The sequence below is a fragment of the Trachinotus anak genome, unplaced genomic scaffold (assembly GCF_046630095.1).
Source record: "Trachinotus anak isolate AG129_WGS33_773 ecotype Australia unplaced genomic scaffold, CSIRO_AGI_Tana_v1 ptg000009l, whole genome shotgun sequence".
In the NCBI taxonomy this organism is placed as follows: Eukaryota; Metazoa; Chordata; class Actinopteri; order Carangiformes; family Carangidae; genus Trachinotus; species Trachinotus anak.
This window is the reverse complement of record NW_027273860.1, coordinates 4659768-4672873: the sequence shown is the minus strand read 5'-3', so window position 1 is coordinate 4672873 and position 13106 is coordinate 4659768. Positions and strand designations below refer to the sequence as shown.

The following is a 13106-nucleotide window of genomic DNA, read 5'->3' as shown; positions in this document are numbered from 1 at the left end:
GTGTGTGTGTGTGTGTGTGTGTGTGTGTGTGAGCAAAAGAAAAAGAATTAGGGCGGGTTTAATGTAGTGCAAGAAAAGAGTGAAGAACTTGCCACAGGGATTTTGATTCACTTGAACTTGAACTCACACACACACACACACACACACACATACTTGTACTTCCATCTTTGTGAGGACACTCATTGACATAATGCATTCCCTAGCCCGTTACCCTAACCTTAACCATCACAACTGAGTGCCTAACCCTAACCCTGACCCAAACCTTAACCTAAACCTAATTCTAACCATAACTCTAAAACCAAGTCTTAACCCTCAAAATGTGATTTGAAGGTGTCTCAAAAAGTGAGGACCGGCCAAAATGTCCTCACTTTCCCAAAATGTCCTCACTCTGTTGGTAAAATACTTTTTTTGGTCCTTACTATGTAGCAAGTACAAGTACACACACACACACACACACACACTCAGACTGACAACCAGCTCACCCAAAAGTGCTGTGTCACTGAAGAAGAGCAGTAACGTGCTGCAGCTCTGCTCTGCTCCACTGATCTGATACTGTTTTGTTATCCCTCAGTAAAAATGAACAAAGGCTGACACATGAGCCACAGTGGAAAAAAAAATCCCTGTAGTCTTTATTGCCCCCTTGTGGCAAAAAAGGTCAACTGGTTAATTAGCGAGATGCCTTCCCACCATACTCACACACACACACACACACACACACACACACACACACACACACACACAAACACACTTCTACAGACAGTACAGGCAAGTAAAGACACACAGTGATTTGAAGAGCCGTGTTGCCCTGAAGCTGCTCTTGTCTTGTTTGGTTTTATTTTACATCTGACGTCAGATGCCATTCCTCAAATTCACAGTGTGTGCCTGCGTGCCTGTGTGTGTGTGTGTGTGTGTGTGTGTGTGTGTGTGCGCGTGTCTGAGACACATAGAGGGAGGCAGAAGGTGTCCGACCAGTTTGTCAACCTGAATCTAACGTTTCATGCCTGAGGATGGTGTGTAATTTTTAACCTGTTTATGTAATTGGCTGCTGATCTGGTACACTGTTTTTTTTATGGACACAGAATCACTCATGCATGCACACACACTGACACACACTCCAGATAAAGGCTAATACTCTGTCCAGGAACTGTCTGGCCCTGCATCCTGTAATACCAGCTGCTGCCCTCCAGTCATACTGAGATTGGAAAAAAAAAGAGACATAGTTCATTCAGATACATTCAGTACTGTCCAACTTTTTTTTTGTTTATTATCTCTGTGTGTCTGCCTCTTCCCTCCTCCCACTCCTCTGTAGGGGGTGTGTCATTATTTGGTGTACTGTCTGCCGCAGGCAGAAATTACATTTCAGAAAATCTGAGTTCCTGCACGCACCTCAGACGATGAAGAGCAGACGATGCTCTTGTGTAAGAGACAGGTGGACACGGGTCGATCAACAGAGAGCAACTGAGGACAGAGGCAAGGAAGAGGAGCCAGCGAGGGGACAGACAGGAGAAGAAAACGGCTTTGAGACAGATACTTCAACAGTGGCAATTTTGGATTCATGAAACTTTGGTGAATGAGGATATGGCAGCGATGGAGAGACGTGTGCAATGTGTGACCAGAGCGAAGATGACAAGTCCTCCTCCATAGGACTCTTACATATATACACTCACACGGATAAGCATAAACGGACTCTGCCGGTGCTTTTGAAAGCATCAGGTAAGCAATTTTAACACTTCTTTTAAACCCACTCAAAAAAATAATTCAAATAACACACCCAGTGTAAGAAAAGAACTTAATATTTCCCCTGTAACATGCACTACAGAAAAGGCTGTGGATGATGCTTGTACAGGGCTTTGATGCTTTATACAGTAAACAGTGTCTCTGACAATAGATGACAAGGAAAGAAAAAAACAGCAATTCTAGAAATGTCTGCACTGTTTTGTCACATTTTTCTTCAACTTCAAAAAGAGTCGCCCTGTGGGAACATAAGTGTCGGAATGATAATAGCTGATAATAGTAGTGATAATAGTTTCTGTGTAGCCTCAAAACTTGAACAGGTAATGTTACCTGATGTGACCGAAAGAACGTATGATGATCACAACATATAACAGATAAATGCAAATTTAGTTTCACATATCTGACTGGATAGTTTAGGTTTAAAGTATAATTAAGATATAAGAAGATATGACCCAGAAATTTGACATTTGTTTAAATTCATTTCTCATTGACACTGTGGTGAAGTGATGATATAACATAATGGTAAGATTGTATCTATGCTTATGATTCGACACGGCAAACTTTAGCCAGCAAATCCTGCACATCAGCATTTTTTTTTTTTTTTAATGCAGCTCTGTGTAATTGCAGACACTCCCTGTATTACACCAAGACACAAACGCATGCCTGGGCATAAATTCTGTATCTATTGTTTGGTAATGCTGATGATGTTTGTATTAAGACACAGGGCTGAGGGTGAGGTTTGTTCAATTAGTGAACTACTACTCGCCAACTACTGTTTCATCTGAAGTGCCAATAAAGGACAAGCTAATACTGTGGGTACACACAAGACAAATAGCTACTTAGTTTGAATAATCTAGGATAAGGAAGAATAAAGGACTGGGAAACGTTGTCTCTTGATATTATTCACAATTTGGAAAATGTGACCCACGTATTTCCAATACTTATCTACAAGGCCTAAACTCAATGTGCTATGGCAACACTTCATTTCAAGTCCCCCTAGTTAGCAGTGACATGCACAGCTAAATGTAATGTAGTAATGTAGTGTAGTGAACAACATGTTTGACAATATACAGCATGCATGACAATAGTAAAACACAGTTTGCAATAATATGAAATATGCCTTCATAGGATACATAAAATTTTGAACAGCAATAAACACTTAGAATGATTCAGTATGCTTCTTGTGAATCCTGAATAGGGGGACTTAATGTAAAGTGTTACCCTAAATACATAAAGCAGCAAGTACCGTGTAGAAAAATATAATAAATAAAATACAAGGAGGCACAAACAGCAACAAAAGAAAACTGAAATACATCAATTACGAAAGGTTTATAAAGAAAATGGTAATCCAACTCACTGACACAAAACACAAAAAACGAGATATTCACAGACATACAATAACTAATCATAAGCCTGAGAAACAACGAAAGTTCTCTGGTTGCTTTGGAAAATGGAACCAATGTGTCTTTTCCACCAAGAAAAAAAAATATAAAAGTACTTTGATTATTATTTCCTCAATATTAGCTGGTGTTAAGCCCAGTTTTTAAAAAACAAAAATAAACTTGAATATAACAAGTGGCTTCCTAGCAACCGAAGAACAAATGCTTTCTCCATTTCTCTACCAAACTAATGAGCCTTTCTTTGCATACATACATATACTAGTAATTTACTCCTAAATACCACCAATTATTAGGAAATTATTTTTTCAGGAAATTAGATGAAAAATACAGGACACATAAAATGTAAAATGAAACATTATCAAAAACTTTGTTATCTCACAATTTTGCACTTAGGATTCTAAATTTATTTATTTATTTATTTGTTTATTAAGATCATCCAACTTCCAACTTTTCATGTATTTTCTTCTTTGCTTGGCGGAACTGGGCTTCCGTCTGATGGGATCGTAGCCAGTGAGCAGTTCAGAAATATACTTCTGAATTAAATAATTCAAAAGACCTTAAAGATTATTGGTACAGCTGATTCTGTGTGTCACTGTTTGCCAGTGCTGGAGTAGTATGTTAGACTTTTTGTGTCTGGATAAGTGTTTACTGATTCTTTCTGCATATTGAGCTGTGATCATTATGTAACTTTATGTAACTTTTCCCCCTTAAAGATGATCAAAGAGTCATCCCCCAGCAAAAGACAGTTTGAACATTTGTGCATAAAACCTGCACATTTGTCAACTGTAATGAACAGATTTAGTGAAAGAGGTTTGAAGATGCTTTGTGTTTTGCATGTCTGCTTCAGAACAGAGAGTAGTTCAAACAATTCAAATGTTCCCTGTAGGTGACCTTTGGAGATCTAGGTTTAATTCTAAATGCAAACTCACTATTATAATCACATAACTTAAATTATCCGAACTATATGTGAAAAGCTGTATTTTGGCTGATATTTAAAATGCACTGGTCAGTAGTTTTATCGACAATGGATTAAATGAATAGATGTAATATAAAGAAAGTTGTTTGTAGGTGAATCCACTGAACACTTTCACCAAACTGTGCAGTTTCCCCCAGCCGTACAGAACATTTCAGCATATTCCAGCCCATTTAATTGGTTTTATGGGTCAAAACTTTACATTTGACTTCATTTTTTCAGTTTAGTCACAGCATATCAGATCTATTTATCAAACAGATTATTTCCCACAGGGGATGGTGGAAACCAAGACAAAGCTAAAAGGAGGCAAGATATACACATTGGCCATAATAACTTTATTAAACAATATGTCAGGGTTGTGGTTTCAACTTGTTCTGCTGTCCCTAAGTGGGGAAAAAATATAATGATAGAGATTACATAATGTCACACTGAAACAAAGGCAAAAACAGTCAACAGAGAAACAAATGTGCGTGTTGTATCAGTGGTTGCCTCCTTCTGATGCCTTATATTTGCCTTTTGCAGTCACCATGTGACAAAACACTGTATGTATTGCGTGATACTGTGCTGTATCTAAATTTATAGATGTAAACTGAGGTGCATCAATAACATAAAGACACACGCAACAATGACCTGTAACTTATAAAGGTGTGAATGCAGCGAGGTGAAACCCAGTCTGCTGTATCCACCCCTGCCCTGGAGTCAAACCCTCAGTGTGGACAAAGCCACAGATAATATCAGATTGTTGTGGTTTACCAGCTGTAAAGGAGAATTTCTGGGTAAACCCACGGCAGAAACAATGATACGCTGTGAATACATCCACATTTAAAAGCAAACGCTGCTCGGGAGAAGGCGGCAATTGTAGGAAAATGGGAAGAGGAAGCAACAAGGAAGAACAAACAAAGTCAGTTGCTCTTACCAGAAAAAGCTTGAAATGAAATTTAAATATTTGGCAAAGCCATGAGTGAATGATGGGAGAAGTAGCAAGCTAGAACAACAATGCAAAGGGAAATGGTCAAAAATCAAACCAAGAGGAGAGAAGGATGTCTTATTTATTTATGTCATATTATTTATGTCATCTTGTGTTTCCAGGAGGATGTATGTCTTTGGAAGACAGTGGGGATGGACACACCATTTCCTTTCAGTCATTTGGCTTTTGCAGCTGGCAACAGCTCCACACACAGGTGATTACTGTCAAAGGAGATACAGTTTTGGATATTAATTTCGGGAAACTGTTTTTTTTTTTTCTTTCTGTACCCGAAGAGGCTTTTAAGTTGAAATTGCACACTTTGGTGGCTTTACCTTTGTAATACTTTTGTCTCAGTTAGCATGTTCGGGTTATTTAAAACCAATGACTAAACTGCTAGAGCAATTTAAATCTACAAAAACAGTAATCAGAGTAATAAAGGCTAAGATTCAGCTATGCTAGTCGCTCTGTGAGGCTGTACTTAACTTTGGGTTAGCTAAATTCACAATGACAATGCCAGTTAGTTAGTAAGGACATTGGCAGAAAAGGAAATTTAAACTGAAATATGATTAGCATTAGCATTAGCAGGTATAGTGTTTACCCAGATCACCATTTTAGTTTAGTATGTCAGCTAGCGTTCTAACATTTGCTAATCTTCATAAAACAAAGCTGAGGTTGATAAGGTCATTAGATTTTTGGTCATAAACCAAAGTACTGAACAGAGACATTGAGTTTCATGCCCCACAAAGTTCCATTTATTTCAGTGTGGATAGACTAATTGCCAATACTATTGACTTCTACTGACCAAGTGTCAACCTGTCACCTTATTTTACTTTGGGTAACAGCCCTAAAATAAAATATCGATATTTCAATGCTAGTGGGGTGAAAATTATGAAGTGTTATAAATGATCAGATTTTCAATTGTTGAAGTGCTTTTGCATCCTAACTAGTACAGCGTAGACTTATACTGGTTTCAAACTAAAAGGTTGGCTATTTTGCACTGAAGCTTTATTCTTTTAACAAGCAAGAGCTCAAGAGTGTTAGGTTTAATATGAGACTGTTTCTGCCCTGTGACCAGCCATGCAGTAAAATTAAACCTTCACAGCTGTATTTCTTTCTTGTATTCTAGCACTTGGCTATTTCCTAGGAGACACTAAAGCAGTATTAAAGGGCTGTGAGGACCACTGGACCCTGCAGGACAGGGCTGCCATACCACTGCTCTTTCAAATGACTGTGTGTGTGGACATCCGTGTGATGGTCCCCGGAGCCTGGGTGGCCTTCTCTTACAGCTCCATTCATGCACCCAGGCCTGAGCTGGGTCTGGAGGGAGATGACGGGGCATTGTATGGGTGGCTGTTAAGGGTTCGACACCGATTCCCTCTCCAGTTGTCCCCAACTTACTGGCACAGGGTTTGTCTCAGGAGGGACGTGCTACGCAACTCCTTTAGCCTGGAGGTAATACTTGTTGTGTAGTCATTTGCCCGGGTGTGCCCTGCGTTTAAAATGTTACTTAAATAAAAGTACTTTTATTGTATTAATTGCAAAATGTACTACTCAGTGCAGAAAATTGTGCAGTGTGTTCCAGCTAAATATCATATTATTAGATTATTTGTAGCCTACTGATAATGTGTGATAAAGATGTATTTTTCTGTGGTCGTTGATAAAGTCAAGTAGTGTTTACAAAAACAGAATTACAGATACAGTCTTTATTTATATAGCACTTTTCATACAAATCATGTAACACAAAGTGATGATGATAAAATCATAAAACAAAGCAAACAAAAAACCCATCATCAAACAAAATTTTAAAAAGCCATAATTTGTATTTTTATACAACTGTATAGATACTAAAAACTGCATTATGCAAAAGAAACGGGCTGTATTATGCTTACACTTTTTGAGCAAAGCTAAGCTAACCACAGTAACCTAGAGTATATCTCCAGTGTATTCCAACTTGGGTCTTAGTTTCATAGTTTTCTGTCAGTTATGGTAACATTGTCTGAGAGGACAACAACCAGTCAGACTGGTTGTTCACAAACAACTGTTTCGTAAAATTATCTTAACCACTTCATTTGGAAGTAAAATGACAGGCAAGCCATGCAGGTTACAGTTGAAACAGGAAGTTGTGATTGTTGCTTGCAGCTGAATGTTAATAATATAATATAATAATAATAATTCACAACTTAGCCTAGAACTTCTCTTCCAATGAAGTCATTTGTTTAAAACCGGTATGATCGTGTGAATACACATTATTTGCTATTTAGCTGTCATGTTAGTGATGCAAGGTGTGTGCAAATGTTCCAGGTTAATGGGAAAATGGTGGCTGAGAGGACTGTTATCGCTCACGCCATCCCTCCGTCTGGCTCCCTGTGGCTGGGCTGTCGTCCCAGAGACAGACCTGCGAGAGCCACGCTTGGGGAAGTGGAGCTGTACATGTTCCGGATGTGGGCGGACTCAGGTTACCATGGCCTCTGCGAGGATGGCACTGTGATTGGCTGGGATGCTCAGTACTGGGGCTTGACCAGTGCCAATGCCAGACAGAGAGACCCTAACCTTCTGTGTGGTAAGAGAGACATGCAAAAACCTGTCTTTACCTTTTACTGATTTCACCTTTGATCAAACTGTAATCTTGTGCATCAAATACTTCAAATTGTCAACTGTGTTTAAAGAGTTTAAGAGCATGGTCTTTTCTCTCCTTTAATCAAAAAAAATGAATGAATGTAAAAGACTTTAATCCAGCTGAAACATAGCACGGCATGTTTTCATAGAAATTCTTGAGCATGCACCTTATCCTGCATGACGAGGATGTTTTCTAGAGCCTGTTCTTTCACATTTTCTTTTAATTTAACTTCTATTTAACCAAGGGGTCTCTTTAAATACCCGTTTAGAACAGTAGCATAAAATCTGTATCACATTGTTATAAAAGCACACACTTTATTTATTTACAACAGAGTCACATGCGGCACAAAAAAGACATTAGAAACTTAAAAATTGACTATTTAAATCATTCCTCATGAAACATTTTTTTGAATGTGATGTTTGAATGCCTGATCTGAAGGCTGTAGTTCCAGAAGAAGCGTATCATGTAAATTATTCCAAGCCCAGAGTGCACATTATGAAAATGCAGTTTTAACAAGTTCTGAGCAGAGTCTAGGGACAATGAAGCTTTTTCCATCTATATGATCAGGGGCTATATATATAAACTGTTTCAAAAATAGTCATAGATAAGCCATTTCCCACATTTAAACTGCAGTTTATAGAAGCTGTTGTGGGTCTCCTCTTCAGGAGGAGATTAAACAGTGAGAGATGCAACTTTAGAATAAAGCCTTGATTTTTGCACTCTACACATTTTATAAAGATAAATAGGAAGTTTGGGAAGATAAAAAGGTATATATGAAGGTCCACCCAGTTAATGTGTATATTACAAAGATGAGTGATGTCTGCACAGTGAGTGTCACCATAGTCTTGCTGCAAAGGGAAAACATTTCTTAAAATCTAAAGGAAAGGAAAACATTCCTCACAGATTCTTTACAAGGTTGTCAATAGAGTATGGACAGATAATTTGTCATCCAGCCATATTCCTTCCTTCAAGATCTATGTTGTATAGCTTGGCTTTTGTACAGAGTAACTATCACAAATAATGCTCATCAGGATATTAAAGGTTCCTGAGAATTGACAGAGAAAACTGAAATACTGGTTGTTGTTGTTTTTTTTTTAAATGGCAGTGCATGCAGAACATTGCACGAACACTGGAACTAACACTTCTCTAAATACTGTACAGTAGTTGTGCATGTGCGTAGAGCATGTTGGGCATTGAATGTTGCATGTTGTTATGTGTCTGTAGACCACAGGCAGTTGAGACGTGGGGCTCGCACTCACAGAAGCATGTCTCCAGGTGACTTACACACTCACATGCATGTTGTGTGTGTTTGTCTGAATGTACGTGTATGTGTATTGGTATATGCCTGTATGTGTGTGATTTAGAGAGGAGACTGCAAAATTGTGTTTCTGTTCATCTAAATAACATGAGAAATATATCACGTTATGAAACATGAGATAGATAGATAGATAGATAGAGAGACTTGCTTTAGGTGCAGAGGGAAAACCTTAATGACCACATATATTGTTTCAGCGATGACAACTCTATTTGGTCGGTCATTCTCATCTCCACCTGGTAAGCTTCACTTTAAGTTAATAATATCTCTAATTATCTTAGCTGCATTGCTTCTTCTTGATTATTACTTGAGTTTCTTCTTCATACTTCCTTTTACCAGAAGTGCCTTCCGCTACACGTACCTCAAGTCCTGTCATAGCATCACATGTCACTGACATGAGCACAGGTGAGTGATACCAGACATCTGGCATACAGACAACAAACTGTAAAGGCTGCAAGCACATTTACATTACCGCAGAAGTTACACTGCATAAAACATTTAATGTGATTCCGCAGCCTGTTGTAAGAGAATCGACCCATGTTGTCATGGTTTTATAAGCAGGAGATGCTTAGTTTTTATACTTGACGACAGATTACTGAACACAAAATTGTAACATATTCTATTACATGACTCAAGTCAATAAACTTAAGTAATTTAAATACTTCGGATGCATTTAGAGCAGATGTTTTAAAACGAACATGCTGAATCTATGAGTTCATTCTAGTGTATTATTGCTTTGGTCCGTTTGTCGATGAGCTTCTGCATGTTGGTGCTCATTTGTTTATCTTCGCAGCCATCAGTATCTGTTTTGCAAACTGCTGCCGACACAGCTAGAAATGTAAGCACGCCCTCTGAGTGAGAATTTCTGTAGAATGACAGCACATTAATAGAAGACCAAATACTACAGTATGAAATGGTATATGTTGAATCACATTAGTAATGTGTGATAAAAAGACAGAAATTTAAGGACAATTTCAATTTGAGCCTATTTTTTTTTACTTTTTCCCACCGTTTCTGTCTGAATATGAGAATATTGTAAGTAATATTGTCAGTAGATGATAAAAAACTTGCAGAACTTTAAGAATAATTTCAAATTCTGCCAACTTCCTGTAATTTGGACCATCATTTGTATCAATTATGATAGTGTCATCATGGCAGTAAATAAACAAAAGTAGCAGGATTTCAATTTGGGTTCAATTGTTGTATTTTGGTTTATCATTTCAGTTCAGGACATTATCATGCTAATAAATGATAAAAAGTAGCAGGAATCTAAGTAATTGCTGAGATGTGCGAATATGCCAACATTACTATAACAAAGTCCAATGGGAGTAACATCAGCCAGTCAGTTGATCAGACACTTTATAAACATCCGTTAGATCCAAAACTGGATCAAAGAACAGACAGGTTGTATCAAATAGGAATATCCTTTAATATATGACATGGATAGTTATTTTAGTTTTAAAATTTAAGACATGGCATCATGTCACCACAGCTTTTCCTGCCCACCAAACTGCACCTGAAACTGCACCATCTCTCATAGATTGAGTGAGTGAGTGTATAATTAGAGTCTATATACCATTGTGTTATTGATGTAAAGAAGAAACATTTGTTTTCTCTATTCTTTTAGGTTCCCCATGAGTAACAATTTACAACTTACAATTCCATCTCTTCCTGCAGATACTTACTTCTGGATGTCACTAAATGTGGTGGCCAAAGAAGGTGGTAAAACTAATCAACATGTGCAACATCTGGTAAGAGTGAAAACTTCGCAAGGAGAACATTGACAGCACCACTTTTCAAAGAGATGATTAACTTTTTTTTTTACATACCAAAGCCATAATTTCACCATTTCAGCCATCACAATGATAAAAGATATAACCAACACAGTGACTACAAGTTTACTTAATTTGTCCAATATATTTTGGTCTCCTGGTCTAAAATTACTACATTACTACAGAATGTATAAAAAAGGCATCACTTTGCTACACTTTTAATCTGATGATAAACATCAAATTTGCACTTTAATCTCAGGTATTGAGATTAAAGGTAAACATCACTGTACTTAAACTGTATGTGTGTGTTTAGCTGCCGTCACCTCCCACCTCAACCTTCCTGCCAGAATAACAAAACCCTTATGGTCAATATGTCCCAGAAACAGGCAACAACCTTTCACTTTTCAGAATAAAATGTCTCCCATAAGGCAAATGACTGCAACTCTCTCTCTCTCTCTCTGCAGGTAACAGATATCTCCTGTAATGAAAAAGAGCTCATAAGGTAAAAGCATGTCAGTAGGCATTTTGCTACATACATATACTTCACATTTATTCACAGTGGTGTGAATATATTTTCTTTCCAGAAATACAACCTGCAATGTGATGTTGCAGCGTGTCTCAGCGTGTGAGCTGCAGAGTGTCGGTATTTCTGCACTGCAGCAAGCAGGAGGCAAAGAATTACAAGCGAGAATCATAAGAAAGGGGGAGAGAGTCGGTGAGCATTTGTCACACACTCGGTGTATTTACCTACCTATCTATTTGTCTTGATACATTCACAAAAACATGCACATACACAAATGCTTAAAGACCCAAGTATTCATTTTTGGAGCTATAAATAGCAGGTATAGTCACATATATAACATAGGCGTGACACATAAAAGTAAAATAAGAATATACTGTGTTTATCAATTTATTATGATACTAATTTAAGCCCATATTTTCAATTATTGATGTTATACTGTGTCATAAAATATGAAAACCTTTAGATTAGTTGTATGGTGTTAGTCTGTGTATTAAAAGACCTGTCAGTCAATCAAATCTGATGTTTTGAATGGTAACTTAAGTTTCCATTTAGATCATGACTTGTGCATTCAGTGTGAACACACAGATAACATTTGCAAACATGCAAAATGCACCCACCCTTGGATTAAGTGAGAACACACATACTGCACCCGTGCAGACACGCAAACCACCACCAGGAAAATAGTATGCTGTACACAGACACATGAACATTTAAATAATTTCCTCACTGTCAGTCATACATAGTACATGGGCTCAAAAGCAAACATGCATTTCTTAACTTGTTAGGACCCCCCCCCCGACATAATTTCTTTCCTTGCCCCGAACCTCTACTATATCTAACCTTGAAAATAAATTTTACAAGGCTCTTTGAAGAAGTGAAGACTTTGTATAAATATCCCCCCTCTCAAGATTTAACACCCAAGCGTACAAGAACACACATTCACGCACAGTATTTTAGCTCATTATGATTTTGTCACCATCAGATCAAAATCTGTGTGGGGACCTTTTTATGAGGTGTACATTCCCATCTACCCTGGATGATAACTGTCGGTCGAACAGGCCCCTGAAGCTTACATGGTGAGCAATACCTTTGTTTTTTTCTGTACTCACTGTATGCTAAAGTGTGCATGTACACACTTTGTATCTTATACTCTTCTATATCCTCTAGCTGTAATATACTGTATCTATAAATGATCCAGTATATTATAATTGTAATTATCATTGTATCAACCAAGGAATTATTCAATTTACCATGTTGGAAGCAAAAAAATAGAAAGAATTTAAAAGATTAAAAAAATAAAAAATAAAATAAAATAAATAGGTTGACATTTTGTGAAATACCATTATCTGCTTTCTTTTTCAAGAGTTAGATGCCAGATTGATACCAAATATGAACTTACCACGAACATACAGTTCAAAACAAGGGAAAGTGTTTTTTACACTTCTCATTTTGTACAGATTAAACAAATGAGATGTAAATAGTGTATCAGTTATCTTTAGTTAGCTACTGGTGGGTTGATTTTTTTTGGCCAAAGCCATGGCTAAGGCTAAGCTAAGCTAACTGGCTATTAGCAATAGTTTCATACTTAACATACAGACATGAGAGTGATATTAAATTCTCAGCGAGGAAGTGCATTTCCCAAAAATCTTGAAAATGTTTGGTGAAGCTAGTTCTCTCTCCAAAATTGTGTATATATCCTAATTTATTGTCTTTTGTATCATGATGTGACATTGTTTATATGTTTATATATCTGACTAAATAATAATGATAATAGTAATACCAATACTCCTATATAGAGTATTTTA

General features: G+C 37.3%; 1 protein-coding gene across 2 annotated transcripts in view; it reads left to right on the top strand.

The window, feature by feature from the left end:
• Window positions 1-136: 136 nt before the first annotated feature.
• Window positions 137-13106, top strand: part of adgrg2a (adhesion G protein-coupled receptor G2a) — a 28776-nt gene continuing 15806 nt past the window's right edge. Inside the window, exons 1-11 of one of the 2 annotated variants that reach the window (XM_071484651.1) lie at window positions 137-1713; window positions 5197-5288; window positions 6201-6526; window positions 7376-7634; window positions 8916-8966; window positions 9204-9245; window positions 9346-9411; window positions 10684-10757; window positions 11243-11280; window positions 11363-11493; window positions 12284-12377. In XM_071484651.1, the coding sequence (XP_071340752.1) occupies window positions 5201-5288; window positions 6201-6526; window positions 7376-7634; window positions 8916-8966; window positions 9204-9245; window positions 9346-9411; window positions 10684-10757; window positions 11243-11280; window positions 11363-11493; window positions 12284-12377 (1169 nt within the window). In that variant the 5' untranslated portion in view covers window positions 137-1713; window positions 5197-5200. The other variant, XM_071484650.1, reaches the window with a different exon arrangement.